Source organism: Apis mellifera, linkage group LG11, assembly GCF_003254395.2.
Source record: "Apis mellifera strain DH4 linkage group LG11, Amel_HAv3.1, whole genome shotgun sequence".
In the NCBI taxonomy this organism is placed as follows: domain Eukaryota; kingdom Metazoa; phylum Arthropoda; class Insecta; order Hymenoptera; family Apidae; genus Apis; species Apis mellifera.
This window is the reverse complement of record NC_037648.1, coordinates 10709677-10734933: the sequence shown is the minus strand read 5'-3', so window position 1 is coordinate 10734933 and position 25257 is coordinate 10709677. Positions and strand designations below refer to the sequence as shown.

Sequence of the window (25257 nt, the reverse complement as noted above, 5' to 3'; positions counted from 1 at the left end):
CCCTCTTTCGAACAACTTTCTATCGCTCAAAGTTTCTCGTAATGAATATTTCATGGAAAACAATATATTTTCATTTTTACGTGTAATGTAAAGACTACAATTGAAACGTTTTAACCTGCGATTAATTCTAATTATTTTGAATTTGGATAAAGTTAGATGAACGTTCAATGAAATTAGCTTTTTCCATTTTTGATCGATCATCTGATAATTTAAATAACACGAAGAATCGATAAAAACCAAATTATATTATTTAATTATCATCCCATTTATATCCCATCGTAATAATTTACGATCAAAGAAAGAGCAATCCTTCCTTTTTAAAAAAATTTATCAAAAAAACACATCGATCTAATATAACAGATAATAAAAATCCACGTACAATAAAAATTTCTTCATTTTCGTTAACGATTGCCCGGAAAGATTAGCGAGAACGTGACCTAATAATACCTCTGTCCAATTTCAATTATTGAAAATTACCTAACTTGCACACAGTGGGCCGCGATAGTTCGAGCATTATCGTGACGCGTAGCCGACGCATCGATAAAACCGTGGAATATCCGGATATTCCGCAAAATCGAGTTTGCTGTCGTCAGTAGGAAACCTCTCCCCCCCTCTCTCTCTCTCCCTCTCCCTCTTCTCTCTCCCTTTCTATGATTTGGTCGGCGTGTAACAAGAAATTCCTGCGGTCAGCCGAACGGAGGGAGGATCTTGGGAGGGAGGAAGAAACTTTGCCCGTGGAATGGACGCTCTATCGCGAAATTGAAATATGAATATTAAACGTTAAGCGCGTCAAAGAAACTGTTCATTTCGCGCGCATCGATCGCGTCCCCCTTATCTGATCGCGGCGAGGCCATTTTCCAATTTCATTTCGCGATATTCGAAAATGAATGAAACACCATGTTAAAGGGGCGGATGGATCGGGGAAAAATTTTCGATCGAGATAATCGAATGATTAATCATTTCTTTAATTTGTGACAGGGAGAGAGAGAGAGAGGGAAGGAAATTTCGACGATCGGTTATTAGTGAAAATTATTCGCGTCGATGGAAAATATTGCCATCGTGATTATATTTGCACTTTTTTTAGAGATGAAGATGAAACTTGTTAATTACGAGTCCGATAATTTCGAGATTTAAAAAATCTTGTTTCGTTCTATATTCGTAATTATTATTATTTATTCACAGAAAAATTATGAATGCGTGGTGCCATCAACACGAATAATCGTTCTATCGAAATAACTGCGCGATATTCCATTTTGCGTTTTTAATTAAAACTAACGCACTGTTCCATTAGATAAATTTATTACAGAATTGTAGAGATGTAATATAATTTTCCAACAATTTCGGGATAAATGTTGCTACATGTTGTTGGGAAAAGTGGGTTTAAACGAAATTGCTGAAACACGATCGACGATTTGTATCGTTCGTGGCACGAGGCGAGGGAAAGCCGCCGATACAGGGAGGAAGAAGAAAAAAGCGGATGAGAGTTAGGATTACTGTATAGGCCGGTGGTATAAGACGAAGCATTCGAATGGAAGCTGACTATCAAGTAGCAAGGATAGATGCCAGGCCAGACGGTATTAACCACTCCGCCTATTGGTATTGGCACGTGCACTCGGGGAAAATATCGTCGGCTCGAGAATTCGCGAATAAATCTAAATAACCTTCCCGCAGGGATGCCGCGGGAGGTCCTTCGTATCTCTTCTCTTCGAATTTATTAAAAGAAAGAATAAGAGAAAAAAAAGAGAGAGAGAAATAAAATCCTCGCATCAGCGCGATGATTTCAACTATTGATACACCCGATATACAACGCGTTCTTTCTCTTGGTTCTTGGAAAATGATATGTGTATATATATATAAATATATATATATATATTCGTGGAACGGTTAAAAGTGTGATTTTAAATGAGAGAATGGCGGAACAAACGCGATAATTGACAATCGTCGGGGAAAATTGCCTGTGGACTGGGATTCGTTATTGCTCGTTGAGTGTTTCTATAATTGACCGGTAGAATCACTTTGAATCTGGTCTCGTTTAGATCGAAATTTGCGCAGGTCATTTAAAAAACTAGTTACTCTTCGTGCAATCCCATTTCATTCCGTATATTCTCTACTTTTTTTTTTTTGTTTGTTTGTTTGTTTGTTTGCATTTTAGATAGAAATATCGGGAAATATTCTAAACGTAAATTTGCGAAAATTGTTTAGTTCGAGGAGATGAAATACCAAAGAAATATAAATAATTGGAAAAAAAGATAAAGGATAGAAGAATCCTCGATTTCCTTATAACTCTTCTTCCATTTTAAAGTGAACAAATTTTTACTTTCCTCTCCCCTCTAATTAAATATTTTATATTTAATCCGATTATTTTTTTTCGATCTTTTCCTATTTCCAATATTATTTGTCGTATAGAAGAGATAATTTCATTCGCTAAAGAAAAAAGAAAAGGAAAGAGAGGAAAGGAAGGAAGAAAGAGAAAAAAAGAAAAACAGAGGGAACGTGGTGTATTTATCGATGGCACGAAATAATAAAACATCCGTGGCTAAATTTATTCGCAACACTGAATCCGGTACAGGGCGCAATATTTTGCCGATCGACTTGGCATCCATCCTTACTACTTGATAGTCGACTCGGCTACGGAGGACTCGTTTTATATTTATGTACGAACATAACGGTTAACGGTACACCCGTACTGTTTCTGTTACTTTAACCGCGCGGCTCGTGAATCGTAAAAGTAATCTACAATTCTACGAGCAACAATACCCTCGTTCCCTCAGCTTTTCATCCATCTCGTCAACCGATATCCCCTTACGTTACGTTTTACACGGGGGGGCAAACGACTATTTTTACCTATTTTTACCTATTCCCCGTGTCTGATTTGTGCTCTTCTAATATTTACACCACCTGCCATTCCATACTCTCGCTTCTTTTGCTAAATGTATCTACAAATCTATCTACTTTCTCTTTAAAAATAAGAAGGAAGAGGAATTAATAAATTTGGAAAGGAGGAGGAAGAATTGATAAAAATAAGGAAGAAGAAGAATTAGAAGATAAAAATAAGGAGGAGGAGGAATTGATAAAAATAAAGAGGAGAATTGCTTAAGTAGCAAAATTATAATGGATATTTTATTATTATTATTATTATTATTATGAAGTTCTAATTTTTTTTTTAATTTTAGCTTCGAAAGAGAGAGAAGGGCTTGGATAAAGTAAAGATGATGAAGTAACGTTACGGAATCAAAATTTTCCCTCTTGCGGGTTTTTATGAGAGAGGAATTTCAGGCAAAATAATTTTTCAGACTTAGTATTTGGGAAGAAGATAGCAAAAGAAATTTCACTCGATCCCTTTCTCTGGGCTGGGAAATTCAAGAAAGTTCTCACCTTCCCTTTTGCGTTGAATTATTTAAAAATGCACCCGACGTCCCGAGAAACATCCACTTAACCACTAGCCTTGTCGAGGGAACTTAACGCTAAGAGGCGCACAGAGGAGAGAATATTGGCTTCAAAGGCGACGCGGTTGCCGTTTCACGGAGGACAACGAATTCGAAGTCCTGGAATGCCGGTGGAAATACCAATTTCTAAAACGTCCACGTTTTCTTTGGCCCACGATAATGAAGGAAATTTAAATCGTATTCTGTACGTCGAAGTAATCATCTTTAATACGTTCGGAACACTATTAACGATAAATTTCTCGTGAAATTTATTATAACACAATTTGATAATTTAATTTGAATCACAATTGACATATTTCTATCAATTTTAAAAACTTTTGCGAAGCCTTACCCCAAACGAGACGATCTCTAACGAGGAATTTTATCAATACAAGAGAAAAAAAAATTTAGAAATCTACGTTCCCATATTAATTTTTCCAATGTTAATTTTAAATTTTAATTTTGATATTGCAAAAATAACGTCATTAAGAATATTCGTGGCAATAAGAGAAACAAAAATATAAATCGAAAGAGATATAATATCTATTTGAAAGATGTTAACAAATATATTTTAACTTAATTTATTTCTTTCATTATCTCCGATCTAATTATCAAATAAGATTTCCCGAAAATAAATTTCTTTCTCAAAAAGACTACTGTGGTGCTTGCTAAGCCATACAAATGACCAATTCTTCCCGTTTAATCGAACCAGAATGTAATTTACCGGGGGACAACTCGCGATGCATTATGATACACCTATAATTAGAAGGCTTAGATCGTATCCCATCCGCGGGAATCCTCCCTGGAGTGCAAGTACCAAGACGAAACGAACCCATGGATTATCCAAGGAAGTGCGAAGAGGCTTTTAACGCGGAATAATTTATTTAAAAGCCTCGACCCCTCGAAAAAGGGAATCTCTGATGAAACAGCCTTAATTAGCGTACAGTTTCTTACCGACGAATTCTCCTTTTCTCCTCTTTTTTTCCCGTCCTGGAAAACCGCGTTGTTCTTCTTTTTTTTTTTCGCCCCTCCCTTTCGCCCATCTCCTTCCACGCTTAATCACTCTCTTCTTATCCCTTTTATTCCCCTTTTTTTTATTCATCGGTCTTATTTTCCCTTCTCGATTCTCCCCTCTCGATAACAGCTTTTCGTTAATTTTTTACCGATCTAGCGCGAAAATAATCTCTCCCCCTCGTTAGAAGAAGGGCAATGGGATCGGAAGTCTATCCTAACGAGAGCGTCGCTCGAATCTGCTTGGACGAAAGAGAATATCGAGTTATTGTTTGTGAAATATCGTTTGGCAAATATGTTAATGACGATATGACGGGACCGACCGGGCGACCGGTCAGAAACAAGGTCGATCGATCGGCCGATGAATGTTAAATAATTGGGGGCAACTTAATTCGTGTAACCTGATTAACGCGACATGCATCGACGGGAATCAGATTGCATGCAAATGCGCCGTTGTTTTGCCGTTCAAACGAACGATTTTGTTCCATAAATAGGAAAAATTAATTTTTCGACCGTGTAAAATGATTAAAAGAATTAAAACAATAATCGTCCCTTTTCTCTAAATTCTTTTTTAAGGAATACAATCTATCTACTTTTGGTTTATTATCCTAGCCGATAAATATATAAATAATTGCGCAATTTAATTCGAAATAAATGAAATTTGTAAAACTATCCCTTTAACGAGCTTGCCTCCCCTCAGGATATATCGTGTACGTGTTAATTTTTTTTCTTTTTCCACGATACGATTTAATTTTTCGAGGATAATTGAAACGACGAGCGTAATTTAAATGGATGAAAATTCGCAACTGGTTTCGGAAAAAAAAAAAAAAGAAAAAATTAACGTAACGAAGGACAATTAGATGCCGCGTTGAGTAATAATTGAATGACGAGCGCGTATAATAAAGGGAAAATAATTTTAGTATCGTCGACTCTCGAAAGTGGGACCATTTTGAAACGGGCACAAATGTCGTGCAAAAGCAATTTGCATCGAAGGCGGAGCCTTGTAATTAAGTTTCGTCAATTTCGTTATTCAAACGATATTCTATTTAATTCCTACTCCACTGAATTCCGACAACATATTTAACGCGTCGTTACACGTTTTCGATACTACTTGGAGAGACTTGTGCAGAATTTCTTCCCCGCGTAAGAGTCGATCAGTAAGAAAACCACAACAATATCTTTCCTTCTTACTGATTCCTCCCCCTCCCCTTTTATATTAATAATATTCTTTTCACGAACAACTTCCTATGCACCTTTCAAGAAAATCACGAATACACAAGATCCAATTTGTGAATAAAAACAGCTTACCTCGTATCAAGGAACACTGTATAATATACACAGCGATAATAATACCTTTCTTACGAATCTTACCGATTCTCTTCTCCTCCTGGCAATACGCTTCTTCACGGGAAACACCCTGTACACAATACCTTCTAGAGAAACCTGTACAATGTATAAAAATCTACGTGTAAATAAAAATAACTCACCCTGTATACTCGAAGCAACGACCACGCGTAACATTTTCTACATTCATGCAGTCTCTCTTTCTCTTTCTCTTGATTGGTATAGAACGCTTCTTCACGAATCACATCCTGTAACACTGTAATATCTTCCACAAAAAAAAAAAAAGAAAAAAAACGTACGAAACTTCTCATGATAATATCCATAAAAGTAAAAACTACTCACCCTGTCGTTTCTCGCCGAAAAAGACGCGCGCAACGGGGAGAATCATTTCGAACGTGCATGCTGTCGAAAGGAAAGGGGTGACAACTTGTCAACCCTGTAACGAAGTAAATCGTCGACCCACCTATTTCGATGGAATTCACTTCGAATTTCTCGCCCTTACAACTTTTTCCCCTTCCTCGACACGGCGGACCGCTTCAACCCCCGCGAATTACCTCGTCAGAAATTCAACCCTCGTGCACAGCCATTTCGCAAATTCGATCTTCCTTCCGTGCCGCCCCTCGGCGCGCGCGCGAGCGCGAACACGCGAGAAGAACACCTCGCAAAGGTGGAAAGCGAGGCGAAACGAAGAAGTCAATGGCGTTACCCAATGTCGTCGCACAATTTTGGCGGATAAAAGTTTTTTCGAATCGACTCACGGTCGAATCGACCCACCCTCACCCTCTCCCTCCCTCCTTGATTCGTCAAAGAGACGTGCGCATTCAGGGATGGAAAGTTTATCTACGGTAACTCATGGTGTTGCAAGATTTTTTCTTTTCGTTGCGCAGTTTGGGTGTCGCAGAAATGTTGCGTGCTTGTATTGCTTGCGTCGTAATGAAAAATAAAAAAAAAGCAATATCGAATATTCTTTAACTAAGTTTGAATCATTATTTCGAAATCCTTGTATACTAACCTTATGTTTCGTCCCTTACAGGTGGAACTTCGAATATCTTAAGAGGTCTTAAAAAAAAAATGAAAGAAAAAATGTTAGAAATTTTTAATCAAGAAAGATCAATTTAATTATTAATTATCGACTAATTTAAAATCTCGACATTGCATCGTTCGTCCGTCACTCTTCATTTTCGACCGATAAAAGAAAGAAAAGAAAGGGGAATATATTTAAAATAACATCGAGAGGACCCCGATAGAAAAAGTTTTCGATAGAAAATTTCGTTCCAATTAATTTCGTTTCCGGATCCTATTAAATCCATCCTCGAATATAAAACAAAATCCTGATACGTTTCTGTGTTAGTGTCACGTGGGACGGTATAAAGGAGAGACAGCAGAGAGAGGTGTTAAAAATTTTCCCGTGATGCTCTTCTTTGTCTAAAGAATCCCTGAGAATCCTAACCCAACTCGATTCCAGACACGCGTGAGTCGTCGTTGGTGCGACGAAGAACCGGAAATGAAGGCCGTTGCGAATTCACGTGGCGAACGTCACATTCCGTTGAGTAAATTTTATCGAAAGATTTTTCGGTTTGGCGGAGAAAAGGGAAAATCGTGATGTATATCGCGAGAGCGATACGCGTGGAAAGCGATAGTGACACGTGTTGTGTCGGATCAACGATCACGACTTGGTGTAAAGTATCTCTCATAAGTCTGATAAAAGGGAAGAATATTTCGCGCGCGAATATCTTTAAAGATTTTCTTTAAAGCGATTGGTTTGAATTATTTTGATATTAGAAGAAGGTAAGACTTTTTTGAACGTCTAATTTGTTAACTGCTATGCGAAGAAGATTGATGGAATCGATGAAGAGATACGTTTCTTTTGCATGAATTTTTTAATGTATTATTGTTTTGAAATAAAATGAACAGGTTTGAAAGAAACGATAAATCGAGATGAGAATATAATAGAGATGAAGTTCAAGATCATTTTAGATTTCTTATTATTCTAAGAATTTTGAACGAGCAATAAAAACTATATTATATTATTATTCAATCGATTGAAAAGTATTGAAATCTATTTTTCTCTTTATTTTGAAATTCTATCCCTTTTAAACATATTTTGAACTGGGAGACCATATATATGTATATATATGTATAAATTAAATAAATCTGGCAATTTGTTTGCAACGATCACCGAATAACGATACGAATAAACCGTACAACAATAGTTAATTTTCTGCATATAATTTTATTCTCCAACCTCGAAATTCAAATATAAAATACTATTCGAATTTATACAATGTAATCGGCCACGTTAAAATAGAAACCCGGAAAATGAACAATGCGTATTTGAACATGGGACGCGAGCACGTGCACGCGAATTAAAATTTACAAGCTGTCGGCCTGGATGCCGCGCAAAAATACAACTTTCTCATCCGTGAGTAAAATCATTAGCATTCCTCATAAAATTACGAACCTCGATTTTAAATTAAACCCCCCCTCCCCTTCCCCCCTCCCCTCCCTCCCCCTCCCACGCATGCTACAACAATCTCCTAAAAAAAAAAAAAAATTCCTTACCGACCATTCATTATATATTTTCCATCTATCCCCCTCTCGTTTTCCTTGTGATTTTTTTCTTCTTCTTCTTCTTCTTCTTCTTCTCGTCCATGTTTCATTCTTATCAAAAGTCTAGGCAAATATCAACGAAATCGTTGCTCGTCGCTCGTATATAAATATTCTAAGATTAAAAAAATAAATATATTAGTTCTAACGCTAGCGTTCTCTTTAAATTTATAAATTCGTCGCGAACGTTCGCGGGGTTCTCCCTTTTCCCTCTCTCTCTCTCTCTTTCTCTCTCTCTCTTCCTCTCTCTCTCTTTTCTTTTTTTCTTTTTCTCTTTTTTCTCCTAGGATACGATCGATTAAAAGCATTCCGGTGTCTTCCTCGCAAATTTTCTCGTGCTAAAATTTACTCGTTTCGCGAGTCAAGCTAAAAAACACCGTGAAACGAAGCAGAAGAAAAATCGGGGGCGCAAACTATATATATATATATATATATATATATATATATATATATATATATATATATATATCGAGAATAACCCTCTGGAACTAACATTATATATAAGACGTTCGGAATAAAATTCACAAGAATTCGAAACTAGTTTTTTAAGGATCGGTATACGGGAAATAATCCTGAAATAAAAATCGAGAAAAAAAGAAAATAATAATAAATGCACAATCCTAGTTCTTGCTACTAGATTCGCGAGAATGTGTCGTGAGAACGAATTCGACGAACGAACAACATCGAGACGTTAATTTTCTAGTTGCACATATATCAATTATAATAATCACATCCATCCTTCACAGCCATTTAAAGATCTCGTGGCGACATTTTCTTTTTCTTTTTTTTTTCTTTTCTTTTTTCCCCCCCTCCCCTTTTTTCCCTTTTTTTTCTCTTTTTCCCTTTCCACTCGTCGCGAGCTTGGACAGTTTCAACGGAGGAGAGCCAAGGAGAAGAGTTGAACAGAGTTGGACTGTTCCCGACTTCTTCGTTCAATCGAGATCGGGAAGACCGCTGGTAGAGCTGAAACTATCCCTGGAATCCTTCTGGGTCCGCTCAAAATGGCCGGCCGGCGACGTGTCCTTCAAACGGTTCTCGAAATTCAGGAAATCTGAGTCGCACGGGCTACATGCCTGCATGGATCGTGGAAAAGATTCTCTGTTTCAGCGGTCTATTAATCGTAAGCGTACTCGTATTTCTTTACTTGGAGCAAGAAGCTGTCCGGCCCTCCATTCTCCGTGATCTGCCTGTCGAGACGCGGAGATGAGATCACCGTGTTGTCAGTGGGGTTGCAAAGACCTGGACCGTCCATCATCTAAAATATAAAAAACAAATTTAATTTTCTCGAAACGATTCCAATTCCAATTCTAGAAGAATAATCGAAGAATTTGACGATTTCGAACTCGATCGATATCGAAATATTCGAAACTTTCCAACGAAATTTTGATGAATATTATAAAAAAGAAACGAGGACAATTGGCGAATTGAAAAGGTAATCGTGGGATCTCATACGAGCTTAGTTTTCTCCTCGATGACTTCCACAACGTTGCCCTCCTCGGTGCTGGTGATAATGCCAGTTCCCAACTTCTTACCCAGGATCTTCACCTCCTTCCTGCACCCACCGGAAGTGTTCACTCCGCCGCTGTCGCACCCGTTCGTGTTCGAGGCGGTGTTCTTCAAAAACTGTTCGTAAGGGCTGAGTAACTTTATATCCTGATACTGCGAAGTCATCATCTCTTGGCTGTGGTTCTTCGGACCCAGGATCTTCACCTCGTTCAGACCGGGGAACAATTTCGATGGCGGTAGACAATTTGTCTTGCTGCCAAGGACCTGTGAAATTCAAAAATATGGAAATCATCTCAGTTAAAACTCTTTATCTATTCATTAAAATCAAAAACGTTAGACAATATATTTTAAAAAAAATATTAAACATTGATCCAATGTATAATTTCACCTTATTCGAAGTTCCTGATCCGAGTATCTTCATATCCGATTGATTGATTGGTATCAGGCCAGTGTCTGGTTCAGGATCGTCGAAAACGGAAGGTAATTTTATCTTTGACTCGTACACGGAATGATGATCGTCCATCGTCGAACTGCCTAGAATATTGAGATCTTCGGCTAAGCTTGTGTTGCTCTTCAGATACGGGAGCGTATCGTTCAAGATCGACAAGGGTGGATGATTTTTCATTAACAGGGACGATATCGAGGGCTGAGATGTGGTCGACAGCGTGGAAATATCGCTTCTGTGGCTGAGTATGTTCGTCAACTCTTGTTGACTCGAAGGCACGCCTATGGCTGAAAGAAAAAAAGAAAATTCAAACAAAGGTAAAGGAGAACAGGCAAAGAGATTTAAAAAAAACAAAAATTTAGAAACAATACTCACCCTCGTCCTCGTGGTCGTTGACGGTCACACCGCCATCGATGGACAAAGGTTTCGGGCCCAATATCAGATCGTCGATCTTCGATTGCGAGAGGAAGCTAATGCCGTCCACGAAACGGTCGTCGAGGCTTTTGCTGTCCAATATCCGGATATCCTTGTCCTCCAGGATCTCAATGCCGTCCATCGGCATAGATTTCTGCGTCGATGCGGAATCGAGCACCATGATCTGATTATCGGAATCCCCGATAATAACTTCCCCGTTGCCGCGCATATTCACAACATTGATCGCATCCGCTTCCTCACCCTCAAGAATCGTCACGTCGTGCGAATTCTGTGCCATCAGATCGCGAGCCTCGCTGTTCGTCATCACCTGTCATCATCGCCACAGGTAATAATTAATAAACGGAGTAATTTGTTTCTTTCGTTGAAGACATTGCACAATTCAACGCTTTCGAATTATTAATGATCGCAAAAATTCTTCATCGACGATTTTTCATTGTGTTTGTTAACATTAGATTGAGAATTTTTGCGAAATAAACATTTTTATAAACACGATTGAATGGAGAAACTTGAACAGAGTCTCGTTTCTTCGAACCGATAACTCTACTCTGAACGTTTCTTGTGACTTTTCGTATGCACGCAACAGATTTTTATGCATCATAGATTTGTCTCTACCATTAAATCGTGTTATTAAAATTCTCATTCTTCAAAAATACGGTTTATCATTATTTCACAATCATATTTGGGATCTTTTTTAAGTGAAAAATTTCGTATTCGATCATAAAAGCATTAAAATTATCTACATTAAAATATACGTGATGAAATAATCGATAAATCGTGGGCCGATGTACAAAAATCTTTCACGTTTCACGAGAAATCCGATTTCATTACATACATATACAAAAGTATATACATATATATATATATATGATAAAATCTGAAAAATGTTCGGTATCGATGATGAATGATTCATCACCTCGTAACGACCGTCCTCTGTCGCGCGCACGAACTGTATTCCACCCTGGGCGGCCAGTTCCAGCAGCTCGTTGCAATCCTCCATCGCCGAGGACACAACAGGGCCATTCTGGCGATCCGGCTCGTTTCTGGCCGGCTCGGTGTACGTGAACTGAGAATCCAATGCCGTGACCAAGCTCTCTGTCGACAATGCACCAGATAAACGCCATATCGTTGCCGATACTTTGAAAAACATCGCTACTTTAACGAGCCAATTATTGGCGGGCAACGGGGCGTTAGGAAATCCTCCTTTTCCAAAACGTATCGCGAATGGAATCGTTCGGCTAACGCCTCCAAACAATTACCATTGCCCGCATTTGGCTATTTTTTTTTTTTTTTTACCTTTGATTCTACAATCAAAGTTACTTAGAAGGAACGATATATCCTTAGAAATAAAAAGTGATATTCCTCTAATTGGAACAAAAATTTTAATGTAAAAAAAGTTTTTAATAAATGATAAATTTGTTTGTTTACCATGTTCGTTCTCGGGGCCAGGCGGTTCGACAATGAAATTCATTTTTCCATCAGAGTCAATGCTCTGGATAACCGTGGCTACCACTGGTACCTTCACTTGTACCGCTTTAATCCTGTCGGGATCAGCGGTAATCGTCGGACTTAGGCTCATCTTGCCCGCCATGCGTAAATCTTCCGCGGTGGCAGGTGTCAAGATCTAAAAGTTCACGAGTAAAAAGGTAAGAATGAAGGTAGGAAAAATAATTCGCAAAATTTTTCCTTCTTCGATTAAAAATTGGGAAATTCGTTACATTTTTATGAGTCCCAGTTGGGGAGACTTTCACCAGGACAGGAATTCCTTTGGCTGGTTTAAACAAAGCGAATGGCGTTTGTCCCTCGATCAATGCCATCTCCATCGCCTTCGTGTCGATTTTATCTATCACCACCGATTCCATCACATCTGACTGTTAAATAAAAAATATTTTAAAACGAATTTATTACACACATAAATATACATGTTTGATATATATCGTGTAACTCGTAATTCTTGTTACTTAATTGAATTACTAACACACATCAAAGGATCCTTGTCCCTGACTTCGATAGTTTGATTTCGATCTCCGTTGGGTAGCTGAACGATCCTCACATTCTTGCTGAAATTTCATTTTCATTTCAATGGATTTATGAAAAATAGGAAAATTTCATACACCGTGCGTATATAGTACAATACTGGCTTAAACAATCCAGATAATTATTGAACAATTAGTATTTCATTAATTTCATTAAACCGTGATGCAAAAGCCTTGTTCAAGTTAGTTAAGATAGGTGGGTGGGTTCGAGAAAGTTTGCTAATCCGCTCCAATCCTATCCATTATATAAGACCATCGGGTTTCGAACCACCATCTACCACTCAAATTGGCACCAAGAAGCCTATTGCTTATTCAAGTGTAAGAAAAAGTGTAATAAAAATTCCAATCAGGACCGTCCAATACTACCAAGAGATAAAAAAAAAAAAGAAGAAGAAAAATAGGAGAAGACTCGAAGAGAAGGGAGGATCGATTTAAGGAAGAAGAAGGAGAAGAACAAAGAAAAGGAAAGAAAAGTTGGAAAAGGAGAGGAGCAGTCATCGGGCATTCAGGTTGCATTCATTGGGCGCAAAAATAGAAAAATGGACGGGTTGCCGTCTATCGAGGGACGTATTAAGAATCGCTCGTCTATCCCATCGCGACGTCTACCTACTTTCTTATGACGTTCGGATCGTTGATTCCTGTCTGCACACCGGCCGGATGTCGATACTTTATCCCATGCTTGTACTCTTCGTGCGATCTCAAAGAGAATCGGCGCGGGAACTCTTTGCCGCAGATTCCGCACACGTGCTGCATTTTCTCCGCGTGTGCATGAGCTTTGACCTTGTGGCAGACCAAATTCGACATTTGATTGAACCCTTTGCCACAAAGCTCGCATTTGTACGGCCTCTCGTTCGTGTGGGTAAATACGTGGTTCCTCAAATTGCCTGACAACGGAACGGTATTTAACTGTTGCCGGTTACATTACCTGCGTGCAAACTATACCTACTTACTCTTTGTACAAGCTGTTTCAGAATTGTTATTCCCGTTGTTCGGTTTAATCGATCGAGAGAAAAGTTGCGCGATATTCAAATGATTGATCGGAAGAATAAATAATTTGTCAAATTACTCGATTCTCCTCGATTCGATCGAAGAGATTCGTTCGTATTCTGAATAATATGATTCTGAAGGAACTCGTACATTCGAGGAGCATAGATTGACGATTACCTTTTTGATGAAATCCTTTCCCACAAACCTGACATTTGTGCGGTTTGTGTTCCGAATGGGTTTTCCGGTGTGAAATCAGTGTAGACACTCTGGAAAAAAAAATATATCATTAATTAAATAAACGAGGATATCACGAGCGCGATACACAAATGGAAAGATCAAGTTTGAATTAAAATTTAAATTTATCGGAGTACAATTTTTCAATTTACATAGATACGGGAAATATACATAATCCCGCGGGATTTCTTAATCGAATCAATTGTCCGTTTCGCGAAAAAGTTTTGTATAATCCGTTCGCAATCGAAACCGTTTCAATTAAAATCATCGCTACATCATATCCGAGCGGGCGAGGAGGAGGGAGGAGGGGGCCCATTTAAAAAGCATTGCTCCACGAAGAGATTAATTTATAAAAAGACCGACGCTCGTTAAAATTTCCTTTCCGTTCTCTGCGCACAATCGCGCAATTTCCACAGCGATTCAAAACGCTAATGATCCTCGCACGCGCCTCGTGTCATCATTTTTCTCTCCCCTCGTAAAAATTGTAGCCTCGATTTCTACGTGAAACCAAGTTCGTTAAAAGAAAGAAGAAAAAAAATAATAGAGAAAGAGAGGAAAGTAAAAATATTGATAAATATATCGAGAGGGGGAAAGAAAGGAAGAAAGAAAGGAAGAAAGAAAGAAAGAAAGTTTCGTATCATAGAATGATTTTGGTAGTACCTGTTGAAAGTTTTCTTACAAAATTCACAAACGTATGGCCTGGCGTCGCTGTGTATCGCCTTGTGCTGGCTCAGAGTCGACAACTGCCGGAAAGCTTTGCCGCAAGCCTCGCATTTAAAGTTTCTCTCGTCGGTGTGCGTTGGCAAATGCCTCATCAACGTGTACTGATGCCGGAACTCCTTCGAACCTGGATCGTCAATGTCAAACTTTCAACCGATTCTCGCAAGTTTCGCACGGTTCTTTTTTTTTTTCAAATCTTTCCTTTTTAGTTTCTTTTTTTTTTTTTAATCTTCCGAATTTTTAGAAATAAACGAATTGGTTTACGCAATTTTGTCAAATTTTGGAACGTTCGCACTTTCGAATTTTTAAAAATTTGGAAATATTGTTGAAAATTGTCAAAATGTAAACGAATTACTAACAAATTCCGCATTCCCAGATTTTCAACGTCTTTCCATCTCGCTTCAAATATTTCACGAAATGAAGTTTCGATCTTGGATCATCTTTATCGATCAGTCGAGTGGAAGACGATGAAGGTCCTTCGACAACTGGATGCGAGTACACCATAACGTTGTCGTTGGACGAATTAACATTTTGATCGAGAATCTGTAAAAAGAATATACATTTTTCAACTATCTTATAATCCGTAAAAAGAAAGAAGAAGAGAGGAGGAGGGAGGAAAAGAACAAGAAAGAAAGAAAGAAAGAAAGAAAGAAAGAAAGAAGAAAAAGTAATTTTTAATTTTTTTACTTTATATTTGAAAGCATCTTTCCCGAGAAACTTTGTCACAGCACCGTCAATGTTAATTACTTCAGAATCTATAGCCACATTTAGGTTCATGCAATCACCCTGGAAACAAATTAAACCGAACCTTTGTACGAAATATTTATGATGTAGAAAATTGCATACGCATACGCATACGCATGCGACACGTTATTAATAATTACAGTTAATAAAGGAAAGTTAATTGTCAATTCACCATTCATAATTACCTGAATTAATTGATGATCATTTGTGGACGGCAAACTCGGTACGACGGTGACATCGTTCCTCCCTTCAGAACCTGCAGTTTCCTCTTTCACGTAAACTTCATAAACGCTAAAATAAAACGTCAAATATTTAATTCCAATTTTTACTATTAACAAAGAATAAAATTTCTAACGATAAAATATAATACTTTCTATCGATAAAAAAAATATTTAATTTTAATTCGATTCTTTTTTTCTCTCTTTTTTTTTTATCTTTACAAATCTTGATTACTCGAATTGCAAAATTCATACCAATTGTTTAAGCTCACCTGATGACTTCATCCGGGATAGGACGAGTGAATTGCACCTGAGAATCCTCGTACTGGGTCTCCCCTAAAAAGTTGAATAATACCGTTTTCGTAAAGATATCTTTAAAAGTGAATAATCCATTTTTACTTTACCTATCCTTCCAGGTTAAAATTATAATTCGATGTTAAAATTACACATCGATATCGATTATTTAATTAATTAATTTTGATTATAGCGAGCAAGATTAACGTTTCAACGTTTTTGAAACGTTTCGCGCATCAATATGGAATGGAAACGGATTATGCTTACTTGTACTTGATTATGATTACTTTTTACAAACAATTTTACTGGAATTGAGAAAGATCAATTGAACGGCTAATATTTTTAGAGACCGGATCGTTTCTCCGTTGTTGAGAAGTTCTTGAGAATCGAGGATTAAGAAGAAGAATCGTGCATATGTTTTTTAGTAGAAAAACTTTCAAGATTCTTTCTCCGAGAAAAAGGAGCACGATATTCTTGTATACTCTAATACCTCTCGTGACAAAATAATTCTTCTCTCTTTCTCTCTCTCTGTCTTCATTCTTTTTTTCCCCTCTTTTTTATCCCTATTTTTTAACATTTTTTTTCTTCCTTTTCTTCTTTCTTTCTTTCTTTTTTCTTTTTTTTTTTTTTTTTTTTAATTTAGTAAAGAATTGCCTGCTGCAACTGCTGTTACTTTGCCGTTTTCTGTATGCTCTTTGTGAAATTAGATCGTGTCCAACTAAAAGAATTTATAATAGCTACGAATGAATAAATCGTGTTACTTATGTTATATTGACTAGAAGCTTGAGAGTTTCAAGGCACATTTTTCTTTTTCGGATTTCGATGAAATCGCGATAGCTCCACCACCAGTTGCAACAAAGATTGATCGATATTTCGAATTTTCTTCCCTATAAAAACGTTCTTTAATAACTCAACGAGTAGTTAAAAGTGACGAGAGTTTCGACGAACAGAATCAATCATCTTATTTAAAATGCGATACGAATTTTTCCATCGTTCCTTCTATTATCCATATTATTATATATTTCATTATACATTCGTTCAACATTTCTTTTTTTTCTTAACAATCAACGAACAATTTCAAAATTTACGAACATTTAATAAATAAGAACAATTATATACGAGTAAATAATAATAAATTTTTCCATTCTCCACGCATCATCATTGATCCCATCAATGTATTATCAATCTTTCTATCGATACTGTTATTGAAGAAAAAAATCAATTCTCTAAACGTTGACGAGCAAGCGAATAATTCCAATTAATAGAAATATTTTCGGTCAAAACTCCGAATCGCGAGAATTATCGCGACAGCAGAGATTGAAAACCGGTTTTCATTGTACGAATATGAAATGTTATTCCGACGAAACGATGATCCGCCGGTTGAGTGACACTGATTTAAATGGAACTAGCGATACAGGTGCCTTTTGAAACAATGTAACGCTTTCGTCGAACGTTCCGTCCACCAGAGCCTGAGACAATGTTGCTTCCGACCGCACCAATATTCCACGTATACATCACCCGTACGACTCGCTCGTTCCACTTCTATCTGTCTTCTATCGTATAAACCTATACACTATGTACGATATATATTCGAGAGACAGAGAGAGAGAGGGGAGAGAGAGAGAGAGAAAGAGAGAGAGAGGAAGAAATCGAGTCGTTAACAAATTGTAAATAATAAATAATAAATTGTTAACGAAACTGCGATAACTTGTAAAATTCTGAAACAAGGGTATGTGGAAATGAGGAAAAATTATTGGAGCTGGAAAATATTTTGAAACGAAAAATGAAAGAAAATGAGAGAGATACGCGTATCCCTTCGCGACAATCAAATTTCTACCTCTTCTTCTTTCCTTTAACCGTTCGAGTCTTTTGCAGTTGAAAAAAAAAAAGAAAAAAAAAATCCTCCTTACGGAATAATCCCAATAATTCGAATTTCTACTTGAAATCTTGTGTTCAACATTCGCGATTAAATAAAGAGAGAGAAAAAAAAAAACTATCCTGGAAAAAATTAATCCCGTACACTGTTGAAGCTGCCCGCACGTGAAACGTTTCGCGTAAAAATTGGAAAAAGAATATTCTCGGACACAAGTTCGGAGCGACGATCGAAGGATTAAATCTGCCAACACCCACGACACCCTCCACCATTTTCTCAACACGTGAAATAAATTATATACGTACGTAATTATTCGAGGCGGCGCACGATCACTCCTGTCAACTCCCTTGTTTCCAGATGCGAAAGGGAACCGAAACCGAAACCCCCCCCTTCCCGATCCCCCGGTGTACGAGCGTATATACAGTTAAAAGATATGCAGTTAAAAAATTCACAATCCTTTCCTCGCCGGGCATCGCGAAGAAAAAACGGCCGCGATTACGCGAGCAGACGCGTAAACGAAGGCGAAAAAAGGAGGCGGAGGGCCATCGGCCATTAAGGAGGCGAGGCTTTGTTCCCGACAACGACGAGGAGAAGAGAAAAGACTGTCAAAAAGCGGAGGGATCGGCAGAAGTCCGACATCCACGGTCCTCGCCTTTTTTTTTCCGGTGGCTGGTGGCAAATAAACGAAAGCCGCCATTATCACAGCTCATTTTTCACGGGGCGGACAGGCGACAGATCGCGACCGGTCGATAACGGCCGTTATTTGAGAGGACGGGGAACGCGATCGAATCCATCGAGTTGGAGAGAAATCGGAGACGAAGCAAACGAGTAGGACGAGGATAAAGGAAATGTAAAGGAGGAAGGAGAGGGATCGGCTCGATCCCCCATGCTTTTCTCGCGCTGGTTTACTCACAGTTGTATCCTTGAAGCAGGTTATTCTGGGACATTTCTCAGCATCCGAGCGTGTCACCTTCGAAACCGAGCCACTTTCCACACGTGGACGTCGTCTCGCAGCCTGATTCGCATCGATCGCTAACGAGGAATCGTTGCCCACGATCCCGAATCGGTTCGCCCATATCGCCGCCAAACGGGCAACTTTGGAAACGTCGCTGGCCAATGGCGTAATCCTTCCCTCTATTAGTTCTTTAAATTTAACCTTCGACACGCGCATTTCGTCCCAATTTTTTCCCCCTTCCCTCTCCTTCCCCATTTTTCCACATTCGGATCCAAGTATCGGCACGGGAATCGTTTCGCCGCCTTTTCTTACGGATTTTCAAAATTCTTTAGTTTCAGATGGTGGAGATAAAGTTGATTGGTAATATTGGTTGGGGGAAATGGGTGGTGAATTTTTTCTCCTCCGTCCTTTTTTTGTTTTTGTTTCTTTTCATTGACACATAGTGGGAAGAGGTATTTTGCGTTGAATTATTATCGGTTATATAAGAAATCAGAAGCATTTATTTGTTTGGAAATACGAGATGAGAAAGATTTCACTTTTTAACGATCGATCCGTTCCATTATTTCGAGGATCGATAAGATAATGTGTTTACATTTCGTTCGTTGACGATACACCGAGGTGATATTATCGACAAAATATTTTACAACTTATCAGTTTGTAAAAATAAGATTGATCATTGAAACGAGTAAAGATTTACAGATGAATTTTACAAACGTACAGATCGATTGATCGTCTCATTCCATAAGTAATATCGTAAAATTGTGCGATAATCGTTCGTGGCACAATTCTCTAACCTACAATTTTTCTCCTAAGCTTCAATCGTTCTCGTGCGACGATACGTCGAACAAATCGAAACGAAACTAAAATAAAATTCTTTTCAATATATATTATAGATCGTAAAACCAAAGATACTTAACCAAAAATACATTTCTCTTTCTATTGATATATTCAAACACTTTGATCGAATGTGTATTAAAGAACATTTTCCTCTAATAAATAAAAAGCATAAAACCATTATTAATCATAACAATTCATATTCCTCTTACAATTTCCCTTTGATCTCTCGATCCCCAACTCCCATCCATCCATATTCAAATAAATTAAATAAAAAATAATAGAAAATCATATCGCAAGACGCGACTCGACTAAAAAAAAAAGAAATAATTCCTCTTCATCGAAAAATAAACAATTCCAAATCCTTTTGTTCCTGCTTGTTCCAGCAACAAAAACACCCACGTTCAGCATTAAAATAGTTCAATTTCTCGTCGAATCCAGGTCGAAGGAAATGCGTCGCATTAATATTCCAAGAAACATCTAAATTCTAGCTCGATCGGTCCAGAAGAGGAACCATCTTCCATAATCGAAGTCACCGGAATTACTCGGCCCTCCCACCTTCCATCGTTCCTGTTCCGAATTCCGGTCAGGTAGATCCGCATCGGCGTTCTCCACCTTTCCGCCGTGGTCCGCGGCCTCCCTCAATTATCACTCGCTACTTCTCGTTGTTTTAACTCGACCCTTCCTCTCCTTCCCGCTATTCACAAGTCGGCCGAGAGATATGCCCTCGGTTTCCAACCCTTTCCTCTCTTTGCCGCGCTAATAACGCGGCAACGGGACTTCGTCGGGGATATCGTTCGTTGGAAGACGTTTAAAATAGATAGCCTGGGAGATAAAAATGGGAGAACGAAGAGGGAGGTTCGAATTGAGATTTTTCAATTCGCTCGGTGGCGAATATTTCTTTTTCAATATTTTATTTTTCGACAAAGATTTAATCTCGAGTCGAAGTTAATTTCCATGATGAGAGAGTTCTTTCTCTCTCTCTCTTTTTTTTCTTTCTTTCTTTTTTGAAAAAGAGAAAATTAACACGCGCGTTGGAGAGCTACGGTACTAGGTGGAATTTTTTAACAAGGGAAATTGTAAAATTGATGGGTAAAAGGGATGATTATTAAGAGCGGTGAGGGGGATAAAGTTATCTTTTACCAGGGAAAGGTAGGAGGTAACGTGAAACGTAATATTACGAAAGATTAAATTAAAGTAAATTACAAAGAGTTGCGAGATTATAATTTTTGTAATAAAATTAAACTTATATGGATATTCGCGTATTATAAAAGAATTTTCTTATTCGTAAAATGATTAAGGGATATATATATATATATAGTCGTTCCGCGAAATCGAGTTAAAAATTGTGGAAAAAAGATCGACAAACGAGGATGCGAGCTATAACGTTATAGCATATTGCTATAAAGGTGGAATAAGGTTACGATTAAGGCTAATAACGTGGAAAGCCTCGCCGAGCTTGGAAACGCGTTTTATTCTTTTCCAAAACTTTGTCCGCCGAGCCGCGCGCTGCTCAACAACCAATTATCCTTCCAACTTTTCCCCACTTCCTGGCCCTGACAATTGACTGGATGCAAATTAAATACAGGAAGTTTGGCTAAAGCCCGAATGGATTTTCTCATATCACGAATTAACAATATCAACCGGGGGAGGGGGGGAGTTTTCAGCCCAGAATATTCTCCCACATTGAATTCCTGGCGGATTATTTTCCCCAAGGAATATCCGATTCGCTTCATCAACGACTCCTTAACTTGTGCGTGTTGGTTGAATAGGGGGAAAGATAAGAGCGAAGGAGGAAAAGGGAGGAAAAGAGCGGGAGAGGAAGATGGTCGGACCATTCGGATGAAATGTTTTCACGAAAGCGGGAAGCGGGAATGGAGGTGAGAGGAGAATCTGCGAGGAAGAGCTCGCGAGACGAAAGGACGACAATTCGATTTTGCAACCCAGATAAAGAAAGCTTTCTTCCTCGTTATAGGTTGCCCGGATGGGGGTTCGAACGAAGCTTGGCTTCGTTCTCCCTAAAACCGAGAGGGGAGGAGCGAAGGAGGGTGTGGAAAGAATTTCGCTGAAACGAGCCGGCAATGCTTTCGCCCGTAGTAACCTTTACACAATGAACGACGCCTAATCGAATTTCTTGGCCTGAGAAAAAACTCCTCCTCTCTTCTCTCTGCTGCGAAAATTCGGAAGAAAAGATGAACACCCGAGGAAAAGGAAGAAGGTGTTTAACCGATCGAATTCGTAACTCGTCGATTACATAAAAGGAAAGAAGAGAGAAAAATATTCGACTCGATTTTAAAATTAATCGGAGAAGAAGCAATTGCGGTTAATATCGTGTCGTATAATAGACGGGATAAAGAATTCGTTTCGTGCGTGAACGAAGAAAAAAAGATTCGATTAATTCTCGTCCGAGAGTAATAATTGAAAAAGATCCTGAGCCCTTCGAAAGTGAAGCGATTTCGATGCATCGATATTCCTTGCGTTGCGTTTTTTGTAACTATGCTTGTTTTTACTGGAAACACGAATCGTGCAGCGATGCAAGAGTGCTTTGATAGAATTGGCCGTGATTCCAATCACCAACGATTTTCAACCAATACTAACTGCCATCACGTTCACAGAACCGTTGCAGTTTTTCCATCATTTTTCTTCCTTCCTTTCTTCTTTTCCTTTTTTCATTATTTTATTAAATCACCCCCTCGACCAATCCGAACGTGTCTACCTAAAAGAATTTTTATCCATTAATCGAATCATCATAGATGAAACACAAAATTGAAACTTTAAAAAGAGTCAAAATATACCTCGCATTTATTATTTACAGATTTTCATCTTTTCATCCTTCGGTTAAGTTAAACCATCGAATAATAAATTTATATTTGCATCCAATAAATTCGCGACGGAATAAAATAATTCGATCGCAAAAGGATTAAAGAAACATGTATCGAACGAAATTCAATCAACGCCTATTTCCACAATTATCTAAAAACTATTTTTACCGATCTTTCCCCTCCTCGACGCCGAGAAAAACTCGTCGTAACAATCTTCGCGACTCGAACCAACTCGAATAAACTCCGATTGGCGGCTCGGTCCGCCACGTAAAGCCGGCCAAGAAAATCGATTTCCGCGTGGACAAAGTATTATTATTATTATTATTATACGAGGGCATCTCGGTTGCCTCGGCGGCCTCGTGAGGGCGAACTTCCGCCAAATGTTTTGGGGAAAATCAATTTTGCCCCGGCTATCATGCTTATCGGCCGAAGGCCCGGAAACGACGTCAAAGGGGGTCAAAGAAAGTCCGGCGGGACGTTCCGAGTGGCGATGGGCCACTCGGAATCGACCCAAAAACAAAGCCTCGTAACTCGATAGAGACATCCCACCGACACCGTGGAAACTCGACGTGACAGCGGAAGCACGAGTCGATCCACCTCCGTTTCCGCTCGTCACCGACAAGGACGATTCAAGGATAAGGGACGTTCCTCGACGAGGACGGCGCGACCAACCCTCACCCACTCCAACTGTCCAACTGTCCAACTGGGCATTTTCCTTGTCGGCCGTGCCCTCTCCCTCCCCTATATCTTGAATAATATCTCCGACCGTCGGTGGATACCGACGGGCACGTCTGCCGAGTCTTGACAAATACCACCGCCACCCCCGTACCTTTCGAGTTTACCTTGCAGGAACGTGCCGCGCATATTTCGATCGGAACGCGGAAGGGAATCGTCCCTGCGAGCGGGCACGGCAATACATTCCCTCCCGGATGATAGAAAATTATTCGGCCGCCGATGCCCGCATACCGATTTCGTTAGGGACCGTTGTCGAACGGTGACCGATGATGGAACAAAGGGGTGGTCAACGATGGGATCCGAGTTTGAAATGAATTTGTTTGATCGAAAAACTCGAAACGGGGAGAAGGTGGCTTGATGTTAATAATCTTGATTTCTGAGGAAATTCTTCCCTATTTTTCGATCCGATAATGCGACGAGCATATTGCGATCCGATCGAATTCTTGGAAATGAATTCGGCCAGTTTGAAATTCTATGGGAAGAGAATCAAAGATGTTAGAAAATTGTAGGAAAAGAAGAATTGATGAAGGACTGTGGTTATTATAAAATGGGTGAAGTTGAAATTAAATAAAAAAGGGGGGGAAAAACTTTCGATAATTAACTTTTGATAGTCCGAGAGTGAAGTTATGAATGAGAGTTTCTTGCTTTGCGTCTTTTGAATTTGATATTTGATATTATTAGAAATATAGAATTCGATGAATTTTTTCGAATTTTTGGTTAAAATTACGGAAGAGAAGAGTGTATTATTTATGGTTTTCCAAAGAAACTTTTCCTAATTAAAAAAATTTAATCGAAAACTTGGTGAATTTTGTTTATTTCGATCAAACGAGTGAAAACATCAGAAACGCATAATTTTTGTTCTCCCGTAAGGAAAGAGTTTTAGATACTCGTAGAAGTGTATCTCGATTTCTTCATCGGAAAAGTGGCAAACGTCAATCCGGCCGTGAGAAGTGGCAGCATTTCTTACCTATCTGAATTGCAAATTTCATCTTCTTAATAGCGCCGTGGATTGAAATGCCGAGTTGAACGTTCAGATGGCTGTAAGACACTCGCCTCGATAAATCTAGCGAAATAAGTTCAACAACGTTCGGTTCAACAAACGTCTTTTAATCCCATTTTTGCATAAGAATTGTCACCAAAGACTACGGATATTTAACAATATGCTAAAAATCTTATAAAAATCAACACGACGTTTTAAAGAACGAAGCTAAATCATGTTTTTATAATAACATTTGTTATTATAAAAATGAATGAATTTTATTAAACATTAAACATCGACGATCTAATTTTCATTATACAATCATATATATATATATATATATATATATATATATATATATATATATATATATATATATATATAAAGAAAAAATAAAGTAATATAATGCGTTCAATTATTTTATATCGTAAATATATTATATATATTTATCATCATTAACTTTCGAGAAAAATTCCCAAGCTTTCGTTCTTTAAATTTGCCTCGCAGTTAAAGTACGAGCAAATCGAATATCGACTATCTACGGTTCCGCATCTACGAAGTCGATGGTGGAGAAAAAAGAAGGGAGAGAGCCTGCACACGAAGTAATTACGTAAAATTTATTACGAAGACTCTATTACGCCGTACTTCGTCGTATCTAATAATCGTTAGACGGAATATATTGTCTGTGTGTCTCCTTGCAATTGATTAACTTGGACTAAATTATGATTCTGGATATATTTTTTAAAGAAAGGGAAGGGGGGAGGGGACATAACGAAATTTTCTAATTTTCTAATTATAAAATTTCTGTTTATCTTAAAATAAACAGTAGTTAGAAATCTAATTTCGATAAGGAAAAGTGTTTACATTGAACTCGATTACATCGAATACAATCGATTTATATAGACGTTTGTAAACGATAGGAGGATGAGAGAGATAAAATTATCTTCTTCGTTTTTTAATTCTTAGAACTAGTTTTCATTGAGCAAGCATCCGTGCTATCTGCGTATCATTTATCATCGATATCATCCGTTATCATCATTAGTCATTAGAATCGAA

At 38.3% G+C, this 25257-nt stretch overlaps 1 protein-coding gene across 2 annotated transcripts; it reads right to left on the bottom strand.

Annotated features, from left to right (window-relative positions):
• Positions 1-8840: 8840 nt before the first annotated feature.
• On the bottom strand, positions 8841-24436 carry LOC413109. Of its 2 annotated transcripts, XM_006566260.3 has the most exons (17): positions 18790-24436; positions 15982-16045; positions 15677-15782; positions 15435-15533; positions 15107-15290; positions 14688-14874; positions 13971-14059; positions 13417-13690; positions 12749-12830; positions 12489-12641; positions 12199-12394; positions 11687-11865; positions 10714-11080; positions 10282-10625; positions 9840-10157; positions 9532-9642; positions 8841-9460 (listed from the first exon to the last, which is right to left on the bottom strand). In XM_006566260.3, the coding sequence occupies exons 1-17, from the start codon at positions 18821-18823 to the stop codon at positions 9320-9322; spliced, it is 2928 nt and encodes a 975-aa protein (XP_006566323.1). In that variant the 5' UTR covers positions 18824-24436; the 3' UTR covers positions 8841-9319. The 2 variants fall into 2 exon arrangements, with proteins under 2 accessions (XP_006566323.1, XP_026299655.1); XM_026443870.1 differs by lacking the exons at positions 8841-9460; positions 9532-9642 and having other exon boundaries at positions 9834-10157.
• Positions 24437-25257: the final 821 nt, after the last annotated feature.

Bases quoted from the DNA above. Each gene is read 5' to 3' on its own strand.
- LOC413109 (XM_006566260.3), bottom strand. From the start codon at position 18,823: ATGTCCCAGAATAACCTGCTTCAAGGATACAACT. The intron at 12,831-13,416 runs GTAGGTAGACGT...ATGAAATTTCAG, and splicing joins GATCCGAACGTCATAAGAAA to CAAGAATGTGAGGATCGTTC. The intron at 11,081-11,686 runs GTGATGAATCAT...CGATGATGACAG, and splicing joins CAGAGGACGGTCGTTACGAG to GTGATGACGAACAGCGAGGC.